Here is a 24,931-nt window from a genome sequence, read left to right as displayed (position 1 = left end):
ATTGTGTTCAGAGAAGGGAGGAATTATTTTGGGAATTAGGCGCAGAGAGTCACTTCTGCGTGTCTTTGTTGACATTTTTAACTTTTCAATCAAAAATTATTATTTATTACAATCAAGTTGCAACATCATTAGGCTTCCTCAATCAGACACAGCTCCTGCTTAGTTTAAGTGGAAACTATCAGTGCAACTAAAGGTCACAGTTCATTCTAACAGTCATTTTTTATCAGATGTTTAAAATTTCTGGAATGTTCTAGAGGAAAATTGCTCAACTTTAGTGACAACAGACTGACTTTATTCCAATCATTGACAGAACCAGTTTTTAGCACATTATACTGTGGGAGCATAAGGCATATATATACCTTATACATAAGGTATATATTTTATAAAAAAGGAACAAAAAGATTAAGGCACAAATCGGGGTGATGCTTCTACAAGGCAAGGAACAGTAGAGATTGCCAGCAAACCACCAGAAGCGAGGAGACAGACATGAAACAGACTCTTCCTCACAGCTCTCAGCAGGAATCAACCCTGCCAACAGAATGATCTTGGATGTCTAGCCTCCAGAATCATGAAACCATAAATTTTTGTTATTTAAGTCATTCTGTTCGTGGTAATTTGTTATAATAGCTCTAGCAAACTAATAGAACCAGTCGTTCAATTCAACAAGGTGCCCAGAGCACTGACAAGGCAGAGAAGAGGATTAGGTGCAGTGTGGGTGAAGAAGTGCTGTGCAGGAGCTTACCCTCTAGTAGGGGAGGCAGATGTGGACACAGCGTGCAAAGTGGGCTGGCAGGCACCCCCGAGAACTCTACCAACTTTGCTCTATGTGTTTTCCAAAGGACCCCTCCCTCCACCCAAAAGTGATCTATAGTTTATACTGTTAGCTTTAACTTTAAAAAACAACCAACCAACCAAACCAAAACAAACCTTAGTAAGAATAATAATCAAATTGCCTAAGGTTCTAAACCCATTAATAATATAGATGACCACCAACACATCCCAAGGCTCTGCACCTGTGCAGTCTCCTTGGATCTCAAAGAAACTCTGCAAGGTGGGCTCTGTTTCATCCTCACTTTTCAGATTAGGATACTGGGGTTCAGAAGTTTCACTTCTTCTTCCTCGTTACTTGGCTTGCATGAAGCAGAACCGAGTATGACTCAAACAAACTAACTCTTGACAGTGTTTCTCCAAGTTGGTCTGTGGACCACACCATCAGAATCACCTTAGTCACTTGTTAAAAGGAAGAGTTTGGGGCCCAACCCCAGAATTACTGAATGAATTAACCTCTGCTTCTGAGAAATATTTTTTTGTTTTTTCGTTTGTTTAAACAAATTCTGGTGATTCTGATTGAGAGGAACAAATAAACTCTGCTGCCTTTTTAGAGTTTCTCAGCACTTTAGCCTGTTAGAATCAGCTGAGTAGTTTTTAAAACTCCCATTTTCCCCTTCCCAACTGAATCAGAACCCACAGAAGTTTTCATTTATAAAAACTGCCGAGGATTTAAATGGACAGCCAGCATTGAGAACTGCTGGTAGGGCACCCATGCTTTTAACCCCAAATACTGAGCTCTGTTTTAAAACCAAAAGACAAACCTAAACAACATCAACCAACAAACTTTTAAATAGCTAAAGCTTTAAGCCATCTGAAGGTACAAAGAGGATTATGATGGAGGAAGGGGAACAATGAAATCAGTGGGCACCTGATGGGCGAGTCCGTAGAAGTCAAGTGGTAACTACCAATAGATTAAAAGACAAAAAAAAAAAAAAAAAAAAAGAGCAAAAGAGGGAAACATGACAAGATATACTAATTTCACTTTAATCAACCTCTGGAAATAATATGTGATTATTGTTTTTTTTAACAAAAACCTTGTTTAAATTCCTTTTTAAAATGAGGAATCAAATGGTATTTATGAGTGATGTCATGTCGTGGAATGACTGTAGGCTTTAGAGCCAGAAAGACCCTGGGTTTAAATCAGTGCTTCTCCACCTGGTGCAAGACACCATTTTTTGTTCCCTGAGGACACTGGATGATGTCCAGAGACACTGTGGTTGTCACAGCTGGGATTGGGAGAGTGCTACTGGCATCTACTGAGCAGAGCCCAGGGATGCTGCTAAACATCCTTCAATGCACAGACAGCCACCACAACAGAGAGTTATTTGGTCCACAGCATCAGTAGTGCTGAGGTTGAGAAACCCTGGTTTAAACGTTAGTTGCATCATCAACTAAACACACGCCATTGAGCCTAACCCCTCTGAACAGCACTCAGTCTTCCTATATGAAAAATGGGGAGAATAAAACCTATGGCACAGAATTAATATCTAAAACACTTAAGAAGTGCTTACTGGGCTTCCCTGGTGGTGCAGTGGTTGAGAGTCCACGTGCCGATGCAGGGGACACGGGTTCGTGCCCTGGTCCGGGAGGATCCCACGTGCTGTGGAGCGGCTGGGCCCGTGGGCCATGGCTGCTGAGCCTGCGCGTCCGGAGCCTGTGCTCCGCGATGGGAGAGGCCACAGCAGTGAGAGGCCCGCGTACCGCAAAATAAATAAATAAATAAAGAAGTGCTTACTATGTGCCCAAGATATAGAAATTGAAGTTCAGAGAAGTTGGTGACCAGCTCAAGTTTTCCACCTAATGAGTGGCTGAGCAGGATTAGGATCTAGTCCCAATACGATCCTTTACATCAAGGGGCTTCCAAACCTCCAGTTTGGGGGGTGTAGGGCTCGCTCAGCCATTCATTGGATGGGTCTCTTGTACTCCCATAGCCTCCTTCCTAAGAACTGATCAGAATAATGTACACTGATTGGCAACAATTTGCTCATCTGGATAAAGATGAGGTGCAAAAAAAAAAAGGGGGGGTAGCAAGGAGCCAAGAATGTAATAGAACAGATGTGATGTCCAAATATCTCCAGGGGGTTGTAATTGCAATCAGCGGATAATAGTCTTACTGGATGTAAATGGATAAACAATCTAACATTACTTTTCCAGGAACAAAACCCTGATTCTGCTCTCCAGAATCATAGAGTCCCAACACAATACCCTTACTGTTGCCAAAACATATAACTAAAGTGCTCTGGCTGGAAGCTTCTTACTCAAATGTGTTTCTTTAACAGAAAATGACAGCTCCATCAATATAAACACTGAAGGTCCCAACTTTTTTTGTGTGGACATATAGTTCCACTGCTTTTCTGTCTTCAAACATACAATGCTTCTTTCTTTTCTTTTTTTTTGGCCATGCTGTGCGGCATGCAAGATCTTAGTTCCCAGACCAGGGATCAAACCCGTGCCCGCTACCATGGAAGCACGGAGTCTTAACCACTGGACCACCAGGGAAGTCCCTACAGCGCTTATTTCTAATCTTGAGAAAGATTTCATGAACATAAGGTATAAAATTCTAATTTAGGCATCAGGTACGGCTCTAACTCTGGACAAACTGACCAGTTTCCCTGGGTCCAGATTTACAGGCAGTAACATTCTCAGTCGTTAATAATAATAATAGTCAATTATTGCATGGATATTAAGTCCCATGTGCTTGACGTATACCATTATTCCCATTTTACGGTTGGGAAAACTGAGGCTCAGAGAGGTCTAATGACTTGCCCAATGTCACAGAGATAGAAAGTGACAGAATGAGCATTTGGAACTGGGGCTCTCTGAACCTCAAGCCTGAAATGGTTCTGCTACACACCAGCAGTGACAACTGTGATGCAAGTACAGTGAACTACCATGGCGGCTTCAACAAAGAAAATTCCAGAAGCAGAATTAGCAATACAATCTTTAGGATGGTAGTTTGGCTACTTTGCAAAAGGCAAAGAGTGGTTAGTAAGAGCAGCAGGGAATTTGGGGTCAATCTAGACTTGAATCCCATGGTCAAGTTACATAGTCTCACAGCACTATATTGTTAACCTTTATAACATTATCAAAATTATAATTACATATTTTTGTATAATTATTTGATCTATCTCCCCTACACACTCCAAGATATTTGAGCGCCAGAGTTTTTGCTAACCTTTTTATCCCCAGGACCTAGTACAGAGCTTGACACATAGTAAGCACTAAATAAATATTGATTAAATGAATAGATGGATAGAGGGAGGAAGAAAGGAAGAGAAGGAAGGAAGGAGGAGGGAGGTCACTGTTTGATTTTAAGCAAGTCCCTAAATCTTTCTCCCCCCACCCCCATAGTAATCTTTATAGTGGAAAAGTTTATAAATGCCCAAATATCCTCATCGAGTTGATGTTATATGATGTGGTGCCTAGTTATTATCTGTTTTCCTGTACCATGCAGTCTTATATTTTGACAGTGAGGAGATAGTCTCAGTACACCCAACGCTGTCACTCACTGTTTGCTGGGTGTGATTTCTCTCCTTGACCAGAGTTTAAGAACTGATGGGTGGGGATATATCCTGTAAGATGCTTGAATCCCTTGGCACAGTGCTAAACTCGAGGAAGGTACTCAGCAATAGTTACTGCACCATAGTAAACTAAGTGCTCCTGGGGATTTGCATATGTTTCACAGGCAAAGGGTGACTGAGACGTTTGGGGAATGGGAGAGTGGGCGTTTAGAAAGAGAATTATCTTCCTTCAGGTATTTTAAAAGCCACGCTACCCTCTACAAACTTGTTGTTTTTGCCTGTGTAACTGCTCACAAGCAGTATTTGAGCATTCCCATTTCTCTGCACCCAGCAGCTGACCTGACTTTCTGAGAGTCTTTTGCATAATATTGTTTAGGGGATGATTACAGTTGTCAATAATTTTATGGAGGTTTCATACTTATTCCCCCAGGTTTCACAATCCCAGGGTTAAAACTGGGTCACAAGTCAGTCGAAAAACAGGATTTCTCTGACTCTCCCACAATCCACAATTGCTTCATCTTCCACACCTCTCAAAGTTCCTCCTAACGAATTCTGGGATGTTCTGAATGTATTCATTGCAAAGCTTCTCAGTTACCCATGGTGCGACCTTTTCTTCTCTCTTTCTCTGTCTCATGTCACCACTGGGGCCACCAGCACCCATTTCCTACCTGTGTCATAGCTGTTGCTAAGAATTTGTCACATGTGTCTTGCACTGGCAACATCGCACAGATGTTTTAGTGAAATAACTTCTTCAGATTTTTATCAATATAGCTTGCTATTAAAATTTCAAATACAGAAGAACAAATAATGCAAAATGAAAGCCTTTCACTGCTTCCTTATAAGGTTTTATGTACCAACATTTACCTATATACATACATCACCCTACTAAATTCTATTTTCCACATAGCCCAGTCTCTGAATAATATTAGATTCAAAGAAAGTAGTTCATCCACAAAATATTAATGAAGAAGCATTTCTAATCCTTGTACCCATCTCTTGAAAACACTAAAAGTGCCCCAGTTCAAACCCATACTATACTTTTCACGCTAGGATCTCTGATAAGCTAAATCACAAAACTTTGTCAAACCCGAATTTGTGCATATTTTTCTCCTTTCTTTCTCTTTAACCTCCAGTTCTTTATTTTGTACACTAGCTTGATTTTTCACTAAATCCTTCCTACTTTCAGGCAGATCTCTTTATACTCTTCTGATTTAGCATCTAAGAGAAGGGTAAGGAAGGAAAAGACTCACTTTAGTGTATGTAAGGAGAATAAAGGAGAAAAGAAAGACAGGAATAATCATATATTAATAAATCTTATTCTGTCTACCTCTCACACATTTTAATTTTTGCATTTTTTTACATACGGGTTCATACTACATGTACGAAACAGTAACTGGGGTTTTTTATACTTAATATATAGCTACTGTGTTCATTATCTATGGCTGCATAACGTATTATCCCCCAACTTAAAGCAACAAACATTTATTATCTCACAGTTTCTGTGGATGAGTTTCAGATGCAACTTACCTAGGCAACTCTGGCTCAAAGTCTCTCATGGGGCTGCGTCAAGCTATTGGCTGAGGCTGTGATCTCATCTGAATGCCTGAGCTGGAGTGAGGTGGGAATCTTCTTTTAAGTTCACTCATGTGGTTTTTGGCAGGCCTCAGTCCTTTGCCACATGGACCTCTCAGCAAGGTTGCCTCAGGACACGGCAGTCGGCTTTCCCAAGGGTGAGTGATCTAAGAGAGAATGAGCGAGAGTGTGCACAAGACAGAAACCAAGTCCTTTTCATAACCTAATCTCGGAAGTGACATGTCATCAATTCTGCTGTATTCTGTTCATTAGGAGAGAGTCCGTAAATGCAGCCAAACTCAAGGGGAAGGCATTACACAGGGGCATTAACACTAGTAAGCGGAGATCACTGCGGGGAGGCCATCAGACACTGCCTACCTGATTCTTTTTAATTTTAGCACAGTATTTCAAAGTTTGGACCAACTGTAATCTTTTAAACTATCAGCCATGATTTCTTGTTTATTTTCTTTAATTTTCTTTTCACTTCCCACCTTTTATTTGATTGGTTCTACTTTCTTTTCTCCAGTGTTTAGAACTTATGCATGGTATTTGCCTTGCCTAGTTGACATTTTAGTCAGGATCTGTATTTTGCTGCCTACCCAACCCTGAGGACAAGATGAGACTCTGCATGCTTTTACTGCTCACCTATGTCTTCATTTTCTTAAAATCATTTGAAGTCTTAGGTCTAGATCTGTGCTGTCTGATATGGTCACACTAGACACACGGAGCTATTGAACACTTAAAATGTGGCTGGTCTGAGTTGAGATGTGCTTTATGTATAAAATACATGCTGGATTTCAAAGACTTAGTATGAAGAAAAAAATATATTATTAATAATTTTAGAGTAATTATATACATATATATATATATTTATTATTTTTTTTTTTTTTTCGCGGTACGCGGGCCTCTCACTGTTGCGGCCTCTCCCATTGCGGAGCACAGGCTCCGGACGCACAGGCTCAGTGGCCATGGCTCACGGGCCCAGCTGCTCCACGGCATGTGGGATCTTCCCGGACCGGGGCACGAACCCGTGTCCCGTGCATCGGCAGGCGGACTCTCAACCACTGCGCCACCAGGGAAGCCCCAGAGTCATTATATTTTGATTATGTTACTGATTCTCATGTGGAATCAGCATTGAGAACAACAGATGGCTTTAAAATACACAACAGAAGAGGAAATGAGAACCTCTTATCAATAGCAAACATGTCTATATTGTCCAAACCAGCGTAAGAGTGAATACGTATTTACCTTTTAAAAATAGGTCTAAAAAAACCCAAAAACGAAAACACGATAGATCCATAGACCTGTTGGTTGGTTGGTTAGAGCTTGTTTGTGCTCAGGAATGAAGATATAAGAAGTCTGCCACAGCTTTTTAAAATGATTTCACAATTAATTCTAGTCTCTTGCTGCAGCAACGTGAGTAGGAGCACTGGGACTGTGGGCCTGGAGCAGAACTTCTCGGATTGTTTTAAGAAAATGGCAGGTAAGCAGGACATGGGGGAAATCACCAGCTTCAATAAGGCCAAGCTGAAGAAGACGGAGGCACAGGAGAAGAACACCCTGCTGACCAAAGAGATCACAGAGCAGGAGAAGCAAGCGGATTGAAATTTTCTGAGAACCTGGAGGATCCTCCGCTCCCATCATCTTGGAGACCCGAGCTGTGATGTGGAGGAAGAGCCACCTGCAAGATGGACATGAGCGACAAGCTGCACTGTGAACCCAGGCACTCCTTGCTGATGCCACCAGCCCATAGGTCTCTGAGGGGACCCTCCAATGGGACTGCCAAATTCTCTGGTTTGCCCTGGAATACTATAGAAAGTTATTTGTATGATTAATGAAAATAAAACACACCTCGTGAGGGCTTCCCTGGTGGCGCAGTGGTTGAGAGTCCGCCTGCCGATGCCGGGGACATGGGTTCGTGCCCCGGTCCAGGAAGATCCCACATGCCGCAGAGTGGCTGGGCCCGTGAGCCATGGCCGCTGAGCCTGCGCATCCGGAACCTGTGCTCCGCGACGGGAGAGGCCACGACAGTGAGAGGCCCGCGTACCGCAAAAAAAAACCCCAAAACAACAACAACAAAAAACACACCTCGTGGCATGGCAAAACAAAAACAAAAACAAACAAAAAAAACCCCATTAAATTCTAACCCAGAGTAAAGATGAGCTCACAGAAACCTGGCCCCTTCTGACTTTTATAACCATGACTTTGGTCACAAGATTTCAAACCTTGAAGACGATTGTTTTTTAGGAAGATGTCTCCTCCTCTTTGTCCATTCAATCGAAGCTGCTAGAAGAGTGAGGACGCTTGAGGTGAAAGGTTTTATAGCCTGAAGACCAAGTGTTAATAAAGCCTAACACAAACCCAGTATTCAGAACATGCTTAGACAAACAAAAAAATTTAGACTCTAATTTTCAAGTGCTTGTAATTTTTCTGGAGGGAGGGGTCAGTGAAGAGGAGTTCTATAGTAACTGTAATCTTCAAAGAGGATTTAATAAAGAGCACTTGTTTATGTGCTAAGAGTTTGCGCAGACTAACTAACACCCCTTAGAGATGACAGAAGTGCTGGAAATCAGACCTCAGTACTACAATGAGCTAGAAACTCAACCACCTACAGGACTGGGACAAATAATATACTGGTAATGACAAATGACATACTGGTAATGAAATGTGTTGACGAGGAAAATCACACAATGTAAAAGTTATGAGTTAAGTTTTATTTGGGGACTTTATTGAGGACTATAGCCTGAGAGACAGCCTCTCAGATAGCTCAGAGGAACTCCAAGAGGTAAAGGGAGGAGCCAGGAGATATATGAACCTTTTTGTTGGGGAAAAACATGTAGTCAAGCGTCAAAAGAGTATTGCTAATCACAAAGAACAGAGATAGCTCAAGTTAATGATTTTAGTGCTTTTCTATGTATGGGAAGATGCAACAATCTGGGGTCACTTGAAACTCTTCCATAGATATTCATCTTAAATACCTAAGGGGCGGTATATCCAAAGCACAGAAAGTTTGCTGTTTTTCTCCATCCTGAATTTCCCTCAGAGTGCACTGTCCGTGGGCAACTGCAGTGGCTGATGGCTTGATCCTTGTAGAACTGGAACGGCAGGTAACATTTTTTTTTCTTTACAAATTCAACAACAGTTAATTAAACCTTGTAGTATTGATCACTGTGTTTTAAAAATTGCATTCATTAAAGGCCTTTCTACTTGACCATTTTCCCTAAATTCCAATAGCCACTTTCCAGTTTACTGCAAATACCTGAGTCGCACTGTGTTTTGCAGTTTAGCGTTGAAACCCTGCCCCATAGTTAACAGAAGCTGATAACTAATAGAAATGCTTGAACTTGTCTTACAGAACAACTGATAAGGGAACAGATTATTAAAACCCTTTTGCTTGTAAAAATATCTTCATTGATTAAGGTTTGGGTTTTTTTTTTCTTTTTTTCCTCTCTTTAATTGCATCCCTTCCCAGCTTTACACAGCCCAGGGGTTTTATAGGAATTTGGAGTCTGCTCCCGCCCACTGCAGGCTGGCTGGGGGCTGGTTGGGACCACCGACCCTGAACCTGGGCCTGTGCAGATGTCCAGTGAATGGCCTTTTGATGTCAGAGGGCCGGAAAACTCCACTCACAGATCATGCTAAGCGCCTCCATTTTGAATATGCAGAAGCATGTAACCCAGATGCACGTGCACAGAACATCAATTACCTCACCTTTTAACCTGCCTCCAATCACCTTTCCCCAGCCTAAGACCACCTGCTTATCCCTAAAATAGCCCAATCCCCTGTCTTCAGGGAGGCGGAGCTGAGACTTGTTCTCCTGTCTCCTCACTTGGCTGCCTTGTGAATAAACTCTTTCTGGGCTGGAAACTTTGGTGTCTCAGCGTTTGGCTTGCTGTGTGTCAGGCTGACAGGGTTCGGTAACAGTATCAAAAGCAAAAACTGCAGCTATGTTAAAGCCTAGAGGAAGTGTATGTGAACTAATTTCCTTTCTAATTCTTGGACTCAAAGAAGAGGCTATAAAGCCTCCAGCCAGCTAAGGGCCTATGCATCATACCTCCCATATACTCTGCGTCATCCTTTAGAACATGTATCCTCAAACACCTTTTAAAGTGCTTTCACAGGGCAATCCTGTGGGGCAGGCAGGAAGTACTACTAACCCCAATTTATAAGCATCTGTCAGTCAGGAGGATCTTCCCTGCAAGTAATGGAAAACCCAATTTATACAATAAGAAACATTTATTATCTCACATAATTGCAGAGACAAAACTAGTTTTTCCACAGAGGGAAGGAAGTCAATTAAAATCACCACCTGACAAGATGAAATTTACATATCAGTTGCCTACAATTTAGAAAGCATGGCAAAACAACTCAAAGACAATGAATAGGGCCAGAATCTGATAACTTGAAAGGGTACCCTGTAGACAATGCATGTTTTCCATTGAAATGCAAAAATTTTTTGTACCTCCCCAAAGAAGTCATATAGTAGGTATTTGTTTAGCCATTTGGAATTAAAAAAAGAAAAAGAAAAAGAAAACATCCATATTGAGAGTTACTTTTTTTAAAAGAAAAACTAAAGTATTTGGGTCATAAATCCTGAAAAATAAATAAATAAATAAAAGCTCAAGAACGAAAGAGAGTGTCAGCACCTCAGGCTCAAAGCGACACCTTTGCAGGGAAGATGTCCCAGGGTCGGAACCTGGGTGACTTGAGGCTGGCACAGGAGTCCTCTGAGCTTGAGAGAAGCTGCAGAAAACAGATGGTGAGACCAAGTTCAGAGTTAGGATTCTGGGGAGCCTTCTTGCAGGTCTTGAAGATCTGAACAGAGCAGTTTGTAGAAGCCATAATGGTCAAGAGGAGTCAAAGAGCACGCTGAGGCCTGAAGTCAAGGAAAGGGGACATTTACTGATAACCTCCAGCATGACAAGCACTTAAACATACATCCTTCGAATCCTCTAACAAGTAAGAAAACTGGGCCAGATATCTTCCGCTTGCCTTTTCAGAGCCACTGCCCACCATTCTCCACCTTCCTTTGTACCCAGGACTACATCAGTGGCTCTCCACGTGTGGTCCCCAGACCAGCTGGATCAGCATCACCTGGGAAAGTGTTTGAACTGCAAAATCCAAGCCCCCTCCACCACCACTGAATCAGAGCTCTGTAGTTCAACAAGACCTGCAGGTGATTCTGATGCAGGCCCAAATCCCAGAACCACTGGACCTCTTTAAAAGGGCTCTCTTGCCCTTGGGATTCAAGTTGGGTTCATCAACGGGGAAGCCCCTGCAGAAGGTGAGAGGGAGGAGGTGCGTAAGCCCAGGTTACTTGTTCCCCCAGCTTCCCACCTGCACAGTCACATCAGGGTCCACAAAAGGTGCTGCTCCTGTTGGGTTTGCCCTTTGACGTTACTCACTTCTAAGTTCTGGCAACCGACACTGTCCCTCTTGTCTTCAGGTCTGGGGGTGGAAATGACACTCACTGTTTCTGGCCTTGAGACAATGCACTATCACTGTGACTTCCTTATAATTTGTCCACAGCTTTGTAAATTGTCCCTTTATTAAATTTTACTAAACTCTTTTCAAAGTATCCATTTTAAGTGTGTCATTGGTTTCCTGCTAGGACCCTGCCATTTCTGCCATGACTCCCATTTTGAAGATAAGGAAATTTATCATCAGTAAACAAGCCCAAGCTTGCCCAGTAAGAAGCAAAGATGGGCTTGAAATCAGGGCTGTCAGGGCACAAAGTCCCAGCCCTCTAATCATAGAGTTGGTCTTTCTGGTGTGGCCAGCTCCCCGTCCTGAGTCCTCTCCTTCATGTAAACTATCAGTTTGCTGGCATCTGACAATAGGATGGGTCAGCAGCCACTCATCAATCAAATAATATCCAAATTTTCATTATAGTGGAGTCTATTTTATATAGATATAGTATATAGATAATATATGATATAGAGATAAATATAATATATAACTATATACGTAACTATATATAATATATAACTATATAATATATAACTATAGTATATAACTGTATATAACATATATTATATATAATATGTATGTATCTTCAGGTATAGTAAGCTTTGAATAAATCATAAAGAGGTATAAAAATACATTCTGGTATCAAAGACTAAACATTGAAGGAAAAAGAAAGAGTTCTTGGGACTTCCCTGGTGGCGCAGTGGTTAAGAATCTGCCTGCCAATGCAGGGGATACGGGTTCGAGCCCTGGTCGGGGAAGAACCCACATGCAGAGGAGCAACTAAGCCCGTGTGCCACAAGAAGAGAAGCCACCACAATGAGAAGCCCGCCCACCACAACGAAGAGTAGCCCCCGAGCACCTCAACTAGAGAAAGCCCGTGTGCAGCAACAAAGACCCAACACAGCCAAAAATAAAAATAAATAAAATAAACAAATTTATTTTTTAAAAAAACCCTACAAGTTAACTTGTGAAGAACTCTTTTTTTTCTAATGAAGTTTTTTTTCTTTTTTATTTATTAATTTTTGGCTGCATTGGGTCTTCATTGCTGCATGGGCTTTCTCTAGTTGCAGCGAGCAAGGGCTACTCTGTTGCTGTGCGCAGGCTTCTCATTGCCGTGGTTTCTCTTGTGGCAGAGCATGGGCTCTAGGCGCACAGGCTCTAGAGTGCAGGCTCAGTAGTTGTAACGCATGGGCTTAGTTGCTCCGTGGCACATGGGATCTTCCCCAATCAGGGCTCGAACCTGTGTCCCCTGCATTGGCAGGCGAATTCTTAACCACTGCACCACAGTGGTTAAGAATCCGCCTGCCAATGCAGCGGACACAGGTTAGGGAAGCTCCTAACTTGCAGCTTTAAAGTATTCTAATCTAGAATCTCAAAGGACTTCTTTGGAATTCAAAAAGAAAGAAAGAAAGAAAAAGATTCTAAAATTTATCCACAAGTAAATTTATCCAGAGTAAACAGACAAGTATAGTCAAAATAATGTTTGAAAAAGATGAAAAATGAGAGGAAGCATTTCTAACCAAACCAAACTAAACCAAACTAAACCAAACCAAACCAAACCAAGCATACACACACACAGACACACATACACACACATCTAAAATGAATATCACAGTGCTAGAACTGACATGCAAATAAATGGCTCAGAGTAACTAGAAAAGCAAATTAAAGTATATAAACGAACTCAACTTATTAAAAGGAAGCATTATAAGTCAACTAGAAAGAGAAGAATCATTCAGTTAATAAAAGGAAAATTGACTTAGGTATCAGGGGGAAATAAATCTATTTAGAGTCTCACCTCATAATATTATCCCCATGTGAATCAAAGGGCTAAATGTAGAAAAACAAAACAAAACAAAATAACAACAGAGCACCACAAAAATTAGAAGGTATATATTTCCTAACAGATTAAAAAGACTTTTTACACTTAAAATAAATGGGAAAAATTACAAAAGAAAATATGATTCTACCATCTTAAAATCTATTAAAAGTAATTACAAGGCTAACAAAGTTATGAAAATATCTAGAACCAAAAATGCAAATTTTTTATTAATATATAAATATTTTATAGAAATCAATAAGAAAAACACCAATATGTTTATAAAACAATGTGTAAAAGATAAAGACTGGCAATTAAGTTGCAAGCACCAAAAGAAATTTTTCTTAAATAGAAGAAAATTCAATCTCACTGAGCATTACAGAATGCAAATTTCACAAGAGGAGATTATGTTCAGGACCTTGGTGTAGACAAATTTTCTTTAAAAGGACACAATAAGCATTAACCATAAAGGGAAATAATGGATAAACTGGAGTCTGTTAAAAATGTATCTTTTGCTCATCAAAACACAGCTAAAGAGTAAGAAGGCAACCCAAAGAGTAGAAGAAGAAATTTGATAACTGACAAAAGATTAAGATCTAGAATATAAAAATTTCTTATACAATTCAATAAGAGACAGACAACTTAATTTGAAAATGGGCGAAATACTTGAACAGTTTACTTACAAAAGAGGATATCTCCAAATGGCCAGTAAACGTTTGAAAAATTGTTCAAGCTCGTTAATCACCAAGAAATGCAAATGGCATCAGCAATGATATATCAATACACAGCCCAGCCAACTTGCTAAAGGGAAAAAGACAGACATTATCAAGTGTTAACCCAAATTTGGAGAAACTGAAACTCTTAGACACTCCTGGTAGGTATCTAAATTGATATAACCATTTTGGAAATTACTGTCTGGCAGTATTGAAGCTGAATACGGCCATAGCCTACCGCCCAGCAATTCCATTTCTAAGGTGCATGCCAACAAAAATGCATAAACATTGTCACCAAAAGAAATGTACAGAAATGCTTATAATCTACAACTGAAAACTAACCAAATGTCCATTAACAGCACAATGAACAAGTACAATGTGATATACTGTATTTATAAAATGGAACACTACACCGAAATGAGAAAATCGAACAGGGCTAGTTTATTGCTCTTAGAAGTCAGAATGGCAGTTATTCTTGTGGTAATAATGACTGGAAGGAGCGTGAGGGGGATCCTGAGGATGGCGAATTTGTTCTCTTTCTTGATATGAATGCCGACTCAGGTGTGTTTGCTTTGGGATAATCAGATACTTTCCTATGTCTTTATCCTTCAACAAAAAGCTTAAAAATAATAATCAGATGACATTTTAAAATGATTTCTAAATTGGTAATTCTCAGTGTTGGCAAGAGTACAGTAAAACAGATGCTTTCATATACTGTTGGCAGAACTGCAAATTGATCCAACCAACCTTCCTGGAAAGCAAATTAGCAATATGCATAAAAATATTTAAAAGTCCATGCTCTTTGATCTATTAATTCCACCTACACGAATCTATCTTTTTTTTTTTGCGGTATGCAGGCCTCTCACTGCTGTGGCCTCTCCCTTTGCGGAGCACAGGCTCCAGACGCGCAGGCTCAGCGGCCATGGCTCATGGGCCCAGCCGCTCTGCGGTATGTGGGATCTTCCTGGACCGGGGCACGAACCCGTGTCCCCCGCATTGGCAGGCGGACTCTCAACCACTGCACCACCAGGGAAGCCCACGAATCTATCTTAAGGTAATGATTCACTCCAAAAAATGACAAGGAAAATTATGACAGTACACAAAACTATGTGTAAAACTATGTACATATAATAAAATCCCAACTATTTAAAATATGTTTAGAGAAAAAGAAAAGACTGAAAGGAAATATGCCAAAATATGACTGTATGGGCTGAATGTTTGTGCCCACTCCCCTTTTACCCTCCCCTCCCACTACAATTCATATCAAAGTCCTAAACCCCAGTTTGACGGTATTTGGAGATGGTCTTTGGGAGGTAATTAGGTTCAGAATAGGTCATAGTGGGGATGGGGGGGACGACTCTCATCATGAGATTAGTGCCCTTACAAGAAGAGGAAGAGGGCTTCCCTGGTGGTGCAGTGGTTGAGAATCTGCCTGCCAGTGCAGGGGACACTGGTTCGAGCCCTGGTCTGGGAAGATCCCACATGCCACAGAGCAACTGGGCCCATGAGCCACAATTGCTAAGCCTGCGCGTCTGGAGCCTGTGCTCCGCAACAAGAGAGGCCGCAACAGTGAGAGGCCTGTACACCGTGAGGAAGAGTGGCTCCCGCTCACCGCAACTAGAGAAAGCCCTCTCACGGAAACAAAGACCCAGCACAGCCAAAAAATTAATTAATTAATTTAAAAAAAAAAGAAGAGGAAGAGATATGAGAGCTCTCTCTCTACCGTGTGAGGATACAGTAAGAAGGTGGCCATAGACAAGCCACGAAGGACACCTCACCAGAACTGGACCATGCTGGCACACTGATCTAGGATTTCCTAGCCTCCAGGACTATGTAAAATAAATGTTTGGTGTTGAAGCAACCCAATCTGAAACCATGCCCCACAGAGTTAACAGAAGCTGATAACTAATAGAAATTCTTGAACTTGTCTTACAGAATAACAGATAAAGAACAGCTTGTTAAAGCCCCTTTGCTTATAAACTGCCTCATTATTGATGAAGTTCGCTTTAGTTTTTTTTTTTTCTTTCTTTCTTTCTTTTCCTCTCTTTAATTGCATCCCTTCCCAGCTTTACACAGCCCAGGGGTTTTATAGGAATTTGGAGTCTGCTCCCGCCCACTGCAGGCTGGCTGGGGGCTGGTTGGGACCACCGACCCTGAACCTGGGCCTGTGCAGATGTCCAGTGAATGGCCTTTTGATGTCAGAGGGCCGGAAAACTCCACTCACAGATCATGCTAAGCGCCTCCATTTTGAATATGCAGAAGCATGTAACCCAGATGCACGTGCACAGAACATCAATTACCTCACCTTTTAACCTGCCTCCAATCACCTTTCCCCAGCCTAAGACCACCTGCTTATCCCTAAAATAGCCCAATCCCCTGCCTTCAGGGAGGCGGAGCTGAGACTTGTTCTCCTGTCTCCTCACTTGGCTGCCTTGTGAATAAACTTTTTCTGGGCTGGAAACTCGGCGTCTCAGCATTTGGCTTGCTGTGCATTGGGCAAACGAACCTGGTTCAGTAACAAGTCTATGTTATTTTGCTATAGCAGTCCAAGCAGACTAAGACAATGATGGATAGTTATATCTGAGATTATGGGTGATTTTTGTTATCTATTTATTCTGTTCCAAATTTTTTGCAATCTTATGAATTACTTTTTAATTTTTATAAAGCATAATTACTCATTAATATGTGACCACATCCCCATTGTAAAAGTCAAACAATACAGAAATCAGAGAAACATAAAAACTATCCTTTAACATATTCTCTCACCAATCCGCCTTCCCCAAGTTTGGTTTCTCAAAGATAAGCATCAATAAAAGTTTATAAATATATGTAACTTTCCAGGTATTTTATTCTGCATTTACAAACATGCATACATTTGTAAGGAAATACACATATGCAGAGTTTTTTAAAAATTATTGCTTACAAACAGACTTAGGGTAGCTGGATACTCCCAGTTCAGTGTCTTGTTTGACCCACACAATGATTTAAAACGTTGCATAGTTACACAAGTCGTGCTCTTCTACAACATAAAGAGCTTGGTACCTATTGCCATACACCTGCCTGGCCCTTAAAATTTTTGTCACCTGCTTGGCCTCCCTAGGCCTCCTAGGTTTTTGTCTTTGTCACCCTGGATCTCTTTAACATACTGCTCTGTAAAGTGCTTTTTAAAAATATCAAAACGCCAAATAATAAATACGTTAGCATGACAATATGTCTAGACCCACCTAATTCTTTTCTACGTAGTGTTCCATAGTACGCATTACTTTTATAATCAAAATTTTGAAAAGTGCATATTATTTTATTTTAAAGGAGTTTAGATGCACATTTCAAATTGATTCACGTTTCCTGAATATGTTTCTGTCTGTTTGTGAGCTATGAAGCAGGAATTCTTTAGTCTCTGTTTAATTTTTCATCAAAGATGGTTCGTGAAAGGGTGCATTGCTGAACTGGAAGGCATTCTTATACTGAACACTTTATCAATAAAGGCTCCTGTTTGCACAGTGGAAAAGCAATATTATTATTTAGAAACTCCCTTGAGGAAACGTGCTTTTCACACACAGAATGGATTATTTGTCTAAATGTCAAAGGACTCTTCTTAAATTTTTGTAAATATCCTTCATGCCCAGGAAACGGCAGTAGGTTGGATATTTTGTGACTCATAATTGCCTCTATTACCCTAGATATAGCTTAAATCTTCGATTATACTCAGTTCCATACATTTCTGTATACTCTTATGATGCAATCATTTCATGCCTCCTTAGTTGAAGTATTTAAGCCTTGCATCCCTCAAATATGGTAACTTCCTGGAGAAAAGGTTTCTTTTATCTATATGTAGACAAAATAAAACCCAGGCACCCACCTGGCTCTGTCTCATCAGGGAATTGCAGACTGATTCTAGCAGTTGAGAGTAATTAGAATCTGAGTAACTAGAATCTTGCTGGCATCTCTCAAATATCATTAGAGAGGATCCGACACATAGCCTATGTTAACATTTCTCCAATGCTCTTTCCCTAGTCCTCTGCATCCCATATCCTTCTCAAAAATCTGCCCGAAAACCTCTCTCCCTATAGCTCACTCTAGTCTCTCCCTTTTAAAAGCCAGTTCCCATCCTTGCTTCTTTGTTCTTCCCAACAGATTACCTGTAATCCATAGTTCAGGACCCTGGAGTAGAGGCAGAGGTGGAAGGGAACGATCCCATCAGACAACACCAAAAGTGACCTAGCAGGAGGGAGGAAGACATGAGGGATGGAACAAGATCTAAATATTTTTGCTTAATAAAGTTTTTTTTGTTTTTTTTTTAAAGAAGATGCTGGGGGTAGGACTTTATTAATTAATTAATTAATTTTTGCTGTGTTGGGTCTTCTTTTCTGTGCGAGGGCTTTCTCTAGTTGTGGCAAGTGGGGGCCACTCTTCATCGCGATGCGTGGGCCTCTCACTATCGCGGCCTCTCTTGTTGTGGAGCACAGGCTCCAGACGCGCAGGCTCAGCAGTTGTGGCTCACGGGTCTAGGTGCTCCGCGGCATGTGGGATCCTCATGCCGAACATGTGGGATCCACATGTTCGACCAGGGTTTGAACCCGTGTCCCCTGCATTAGCAGGCAGATTCTCAACCACTGCACCACCAGGGAAGCCCTTAAAAAAGTTTTATATTTGTTAAATATACCTACTGTGACTATATTTTTCAGGTGGACAATTTATATCTAACGATCTAGAACTGGGAAGCATAGTGAAGCTGGGATTATTTTGGAAAATCAAGAGAGAAGTTTTTTGCAGTTTGTTGGTTTGTTTCTTGAGAAGAGGAAGAAAGTCACATTTACTGAGCACAAGCTACTGTGGGATACCCCTTTTGTTTAGGGGCATGTTATGTTGTTTAGCTAGCACAATACCCTGAAAGGGATGTATTATTGTCTCCATTTCACACGTGAGGAATATAATAGGCACTTTTGGCATATCCGTCCCTCTCCTAAGGAGCACTGCGTTCTCTAGGAATTGTCCCATTGAATTCCCCCATCCACAAAGGTAATGTCTTCTCTGGCTGCCACTGATTGGGCCAGAGGTGTGAGTATATGGCATGAGGCAGGCCAATCAGATATTCTCTCGCGGAAGTTTGGAATCAGGACTCAGAGAGAGTGGTGGCTGGAGCTGTAACTGGTCAAACAATTCATGCACTCTGAGAGTGGATCCTAGTGTCTGGAGAATCTTTGGGATGAGTGGTATGAAAATTCACATTCAGGGCTCCCCTGGTGGCACAGTGGTTAGGAATCGCCTGCCAGTACAGGGGATATGGGTTCCAGTCCTGGTCCAGGAAGATCTCACATGCTGCAGAGCAACTAAACCTGTGCGCCATGACTACTGAGCCTGTGCTCTAGAGCCCGTGAGCCACAACTACTGAGCCCACGTGCCACAACTACTGAGCCTGCAAGCCACAACTACTGAAGCCTGCGGGCCTAGAGCCCATGCTCTGCAACAAGAGAAGCCACCGCAGTGAGAAGCCTGTGCCCCACAATGAAGAGTAGCCCCCACTCGCCACAACTAGAGAAAGCCCGCGTGCAGCAACAAAGACCTAACGCAACCAAAAATTAATTAATTAATTAATTAATTTAAAAAAAAAGAAAATTCACAATCAGCTGTGGAAACTGTGAGAAAGTTAATGCCCCTGCTTAGAAAAAGGCTGAGAGATGGAGGATTCTGTTAGGGCTGGGATGGGTTGGGGAAGGGGAGACTCCAGAGCAAACTAGATACTGGGTTTGGGGTGAGGCGGAAGGGAAGAACCCTTGATTAGTGGGCTGCGGGGAAGTTTTGGGAGCAGAGCGGGGATCTGAAAAACATGCCGGGAAGTGTGCAGGGTAACCCCTTCTCTGGCCTTCCTATGACTTCCTCAGTGACATGGGGTGAGCGTCTCATGTTTTCAGAGAGCGGGCTGTTTCTGGAGCAGTGCTGAGCCCTGTGTCAGTGCTGGTGTGGGACGGTAGCAACACCGGACATGGGACGGCTGGCTTTTGGGCTAAAGGAGTGAATGCAGGGGCTGTGGGAGGTCCCTGTGGAAGACCAGCAGGTAAGCTGGGCCGTGCAGAGAGAAGATAGCCTGCATGAAGAGAGAAATAAAGGTGAGCAACAGAGTAACTAAGAGTTTTGTTTTGTAGCTGGTGGTGGTGTTTTGTTATTCCCAGGTCTTGGTTCTACTTCTTTGCAGAAGCCCAGATTCTTTCCTGGCCTTGCTTTCTGGGAGACATTCTTGTATACTTATTATAAATTCTCTTTTTTAGTTAGCCCAGCTCAAAGTTGGGTACTATTACTCGTGACCAAAAACCTTACTAAGTGCAAGGAATCTGTGGTTCCTAGGGATTAAGTAAATTGAGAAAATTTCTGTGGCTTCTTAGTGGTAGGAGTTGGAGTACAAGCCTGTCTCCTCGTGCTCTTTTCCTCACACTCTCCGCTCAGTCACGATGGCCACATTGCTATTCCACAAACACACCAATCTCACCCCCATCTTAGTGGGCTCTGTTTGCCCTGCTCAGAACAGGCCCAAAGGCCACTCCCTTGTCTCATCCAGGTCTCAATTCAAATGTCACTCAGAGATACCTACCCTGACAACCTCATCTAAAATAGGCACTCTCTAACCTCTTTCTCTGCTTTTTTTTTTTCAGTTTTACTGAAATATAACTGACATAGCACTGTAAAGGTTAAGGTGTACAGCATAATGACTTGACTTACATATATGTAAATATATTGTGAAATGATTACCACAAGTTTAGTTAACAGCCATCATCTCATATAGATACCACGAAAAAGGAAACAGTTTTTTTCCTTGCGATGAGAACTTTTAGGATCTACTCTCTTAGCAACTTTTAAGTACACCATACTGCACTGTTAACTATAGTCACCATGTTGTACATTACATCCCTAGTACTTATTTATCTTATAACTGGGGCTTTGCACCTTTTGACTATCTTCACCCAATTTCTCCACCCTCGCCTCTGGCAATCATCAATGTATTCTCTGTCTCTATGAGTTTGGTTTTTTAGATCCCACGTATAAGTGAGATCGTACAGTATTTGGCTTTCTCTGACTTGTTTCACTCTGCATAATGCCTTCCATGTCTATCCATGTTTTTGCAAATGTCAGAATTTCCTTCTTTTTTTTATGGCTTTATAATATTTATATAATATATATATACATGTCACATTTTCTTTATCCATTCATCTGTCAATAGACACTTAAGGTTGTTTCCGTGTCTTTACTATTGTAAATGATGCTGCAGTGAACGTGGGAGGCAGATATCTCTTCAAGTTAGTGATTTCATTTCTTGCAGATAAATACCCAGAAGTGGAATTGCTGGAACATATGGTAGTTCTATTTTTAACTTTTTGAGGACCCTCCATACTGTTATCCATAATGGCTGCACCAATGTACATTCTCACCAACAGTGCACAAGGGTTGCCTTTTCTCCACACCCTCACCAGCATTTGTTATCTCTTGTCTTTTTGATAATAGCGATTCTAACGGGCATAAGGTGATATTTCATTGTGGTTTTAATTTGCATTTCCCTGATGATAAGTGATATTGAGCACCTTTTCATGTACCTGTTGGCCATTTGTGTATCTTCTTTGGAAAACTGCCTATTCAGTTTCTTTGTCCATGTTTAACTGGATTATCATTATTATTACTATATATTTTTGCTATTGAGGTATATGAATTCTTTATATATTTTGGATGTCAACCTTTTTTTATCAGGTATATGATTTGCAAATATTTTTTCCATTCCGTATGTTGTCTTTTCATTTTGTCCCTCATTTCTTTCATTGTGCACAAGTTTTTTAGTTCGATGTAGGTTCTATACACTGACAATACATTCTTTTATTTAAAGTGGATTAGACAAATTTACTTTTTCTCCCTTCCTCTCCCCAATGCTCCCTGCTTCATTCACATCTTTTCTCTTAGATTGATGAAACCTGGCCCCCGTCCTCAGCCTCTATCCTCACATGGTAGAAAGAAGCTATTATTATTATTAGTTTTAGTAACTTATCACTACCTGGATTTATGTTACATATTTATTTGTGTACTTGTTTCTCTACCACCCCGCCCCACAACTCCCCACCAGAATATAAGCTCCCGGAGGGCTGGGTTCAACCCTTGTTCACTGCTGTATTTTCAGCACACTGACCAGAACTGTATTTGACATATAGAAGGCACTCAACAAATACTCATTTAATTAATCAATCCATTAAACCCTGACCTGTTTCTGACTTCCATGCTGTTTTCATGGTCTCTAAGTACCTGATGCAATTCTAGAAACACTCAGAAAAACCCTATTGGATTAAGGATGGAAATAATGTCTGAAGGACATCTGTGGAGCTCGGCTGATTAGCATGCAGGGAAGAGGGATGTCCGCTAGCTGCTCAGTACGCTGAGGGGAGGTAGGAACCTGGAGCAGCACGCTCCAGCCCAACCTCTATGAGAACAGAACTGAAAGCTGGTAAATTCATTTCTACTGGTTTTCCCTTAGTTAGTGCTTCTGGCCTGGGGAAACAAAGCTTCAGCGACAGTAAAAATGCTTTTGTTCCTGTGGTACCACATGTTAAATCACAAATGACATCTACTTTGTTCTTGGGTTAATGCTACTTTCTGGGTCTGCTCTGTAAGGTTGTTCCCTGTCCCAAGTTGGCCTGAGACAGGGTCTGGCTTGCTGAGGGTCCCCTGTCCCTATAACTATACAAGAGGAAAGCTGCTGGAGACTGACTTGGGATGTCTAAACACCACCAGCAAGGACCAGCTGAGGAAGGAGGCAGGAGAAATGGAGACATGTTCTAATCCAAGCCTCCCTAGACACTTTCAGTGTATCATTTTGAAAGCACATTATCAAACACAGGGTCACTTTGCTCATGGCTTTCAGATTCTGCCCCCAACACATATACCAATGTTGATGAGGCTCCTAACCAGGTACCACAACACGTGTGTTTAATCTGTTGCTTTTACCAATGGGCTAATGAAAGGCTCCAAGTAGCCGGAGAGGTCATATCAATCCACAGCCAGTACTGGAAAAATATAATTGAAAAAATGAATACTAATATTAGCATGTACCTATATGTAACTCTTTCATCTAAACTTCTTCACCTTCAAAGCACTTAATTTTAACAAGAAACTCACCAGGGTTAAATGGCTGATTTGGCTAATTAGTGGCAAGGCCAGGACTCAAATTCAGAACTCTTGACTCCAAGATAAGGGTTCTTCCTGCTGCAACTGCCTCTCTATCTTTGCATTCATAGAATGGCTTGCGTAAAAATTATTTCTCATGACTATGTTATATAGCTAAATAAGCAGAGTCATTAAGGGCCACACATTCAGAGAAAGCTAGAGATAAATCAGCAGCCTTTAAAAAAACAGGTAGTTTTAATTTGGTAAATGACAACAGGAAGCCAGACATTTACCCACGTTTGGATGATCACCTGTTTTCTAATGAGAGCCAAGCCTGAGGCAATGAGAAGATGCAGAGACTGATTTACAGCAAGCCGTGGCCACTGCCCAGGGAGGCAGGGCCTGGAGTGTTCCTACCAGCTGTGTGCAGTCAAGGTCACCAAGTGGTTCAGTCCCACAAATGACAAAGACCACTTTGCTCCTTGACTGACTCCTACCAAAATTTAAAACCTGGCAGTTGAAATGGCCGAGCACCAGACACCTGATAGAAAATGAAGTGTTGAGTTCAGTAACTCTCTGCCTAATTCCAGCAATTTTGAAGATGTTAATAATTAATTCCAATTTCCCCTCCCTTCCACCACTCACTCATAATGGACAAAGGAGAGTCAATGTTTGCTTGAACTACCCAGATAATTGCTTAATTCTTTCCACTTGCCTGGGCATGCTCTGAAAGCACACATATCAATTATCACCAGGAAGTAGTGGCTTTCCCCCTTACCTCTTTGTTTTGTTTATCATTTTTTAAGAGTGTAATGTAACCAAAGGGCTAGCCCAGTGCCCAAAGGCTGAGACATGTAAAAAGATGGGGTGGCAGAAGGAGAAAGGCCCTGACTGTGTACAGAGAACTACAGGTGGAGGGAAATGGCTTACAGGAGAGAAGGACAGCAGGAAGAAATGTCTTTAAACTTCAGTTTAAAGATTGTACAGATTTTGACCCAACAATTCTACTTCTGAGAATTTATCCTTACATTAGTTGGGGTCTAACCTGGAAAAGAGAAACCCCTCTGAGTATCTACAGCAGGGGCTCCCCAGAGCTCAGCACCATCAAGGAGCCCCTCCAACTCCTTAAGGTTGACGGGATCTAGGTGAGAGGTAGCATTATCAAGCCACAGGCTAGGGTCACCTAACAGAAGCAGGACCTTGATGGACCTGTTGCAGCAGTGGGACCACTGAGGAGAGACATAGCCACAGTGGGCCATGAGCTTCCCGCTCCTTCCAACTCTAGTCTCCCAGTTCCACCTGCCACTGGACAAATCCATCAGGAAACGCGCTAACACAGGAGCCTGAGAAGCTCAGCCTGCAGGGGTCAGCCCACTCCCATGATGCAGAGCAGAACCCAGGGAGGGCAGGAAGTGCATCTGAGGGCTCACACGCAGGCCCAGAAAAGCAACCTAGAGTGAGATAATGGGTACCAAATGCTGGCAAATGGATAAACGAAGTCATAGATGCTTCCACCCAATCATAAAGAGTAAGTTTGGATTTAAGAGAAATGACATCATCAGAAGCATCCCAGGAAAAGAATTCCTGGAAAATGTAACCAAAATATAGATAGAATAAAAGCTAACGTTAAGATAAATAAAAATAGACTACACGTATGTAAATGATAAAAGAAAGAGGGAAATAATCCTAGCCGAAGTAGGGAAAGCATGCCAAGACACACTAAACATTACAGCTTACTTTCTCACAAACAAGCTGGGCCTTATTTATGAGTGGCACGCGGGCTTAGTAGTTGTGGCTCGTGGGCTCTAGAGCGCAGGCTCAGTAGTTGTGGCGCACGGGCTTAGTTGCTCCGCGGCAACTAAGAGTGTAGA

The 24,931-nt window shown here is 41.7% G+C and overlaps 1 protein-coding gene and 1 long non-coding RNA gene across 3 annotated transcripts in view; one reads left to right on the top strand and one right to left on the bottom strand.

Moving 5' to 3' along the window:
• The window catches only part of LOC116759424 (thymosin beta-10-like), a 10,703-nt gene extending 3,174 nt beyond the window's left edge, over positions 1-7,529 (top strand). For both annotated transcript variants that reach the window (XM_032643177.1, XM_032643178.1), the window contains exon 2: positions 7,324-7,529. In XM_032643177.1, coding sequence (XP_032499068.1) covers positions 7,401-7,529 — 129 coding nt within the window. In that variant the 5' untranslated portion in view covers positions 7,324-7,400. The remainder of the gene's footprint in view (positions 1-7,323) is intronic.
• On the bottom strand, positions 7,424-24,931 carry LOC116759425. The gene is made up of 3 exons (XR_004351442.1): positions 24,920-24,931; positions 7,776-7,785; positions 7,424-7,553 (listed from the first exon to the last, which is right to left on the bottom strand). It is a non-coding gene; the product is annotated as an uncharacterized LOC116759425 (long non-coding RNA).

This window comes from Phocoena sinus, chromosome 9, assembly GCF_008692025.1.
Source record: "Phocoena sinus isolate mPhoSin1 chromosome 9, mPhoSin1.pri, whole genome shotgun sequence".
NCBI lineage: Eukaryota > Metazoa > Chordata > Mammalia > Artiodactyla > Phocoenidae > Phocoena > Phocoena sinus.
Note: the sequence above shows the minus strand (reverse complement) of the source record. Positions and strands in the feature narration are given on the sequence as shown.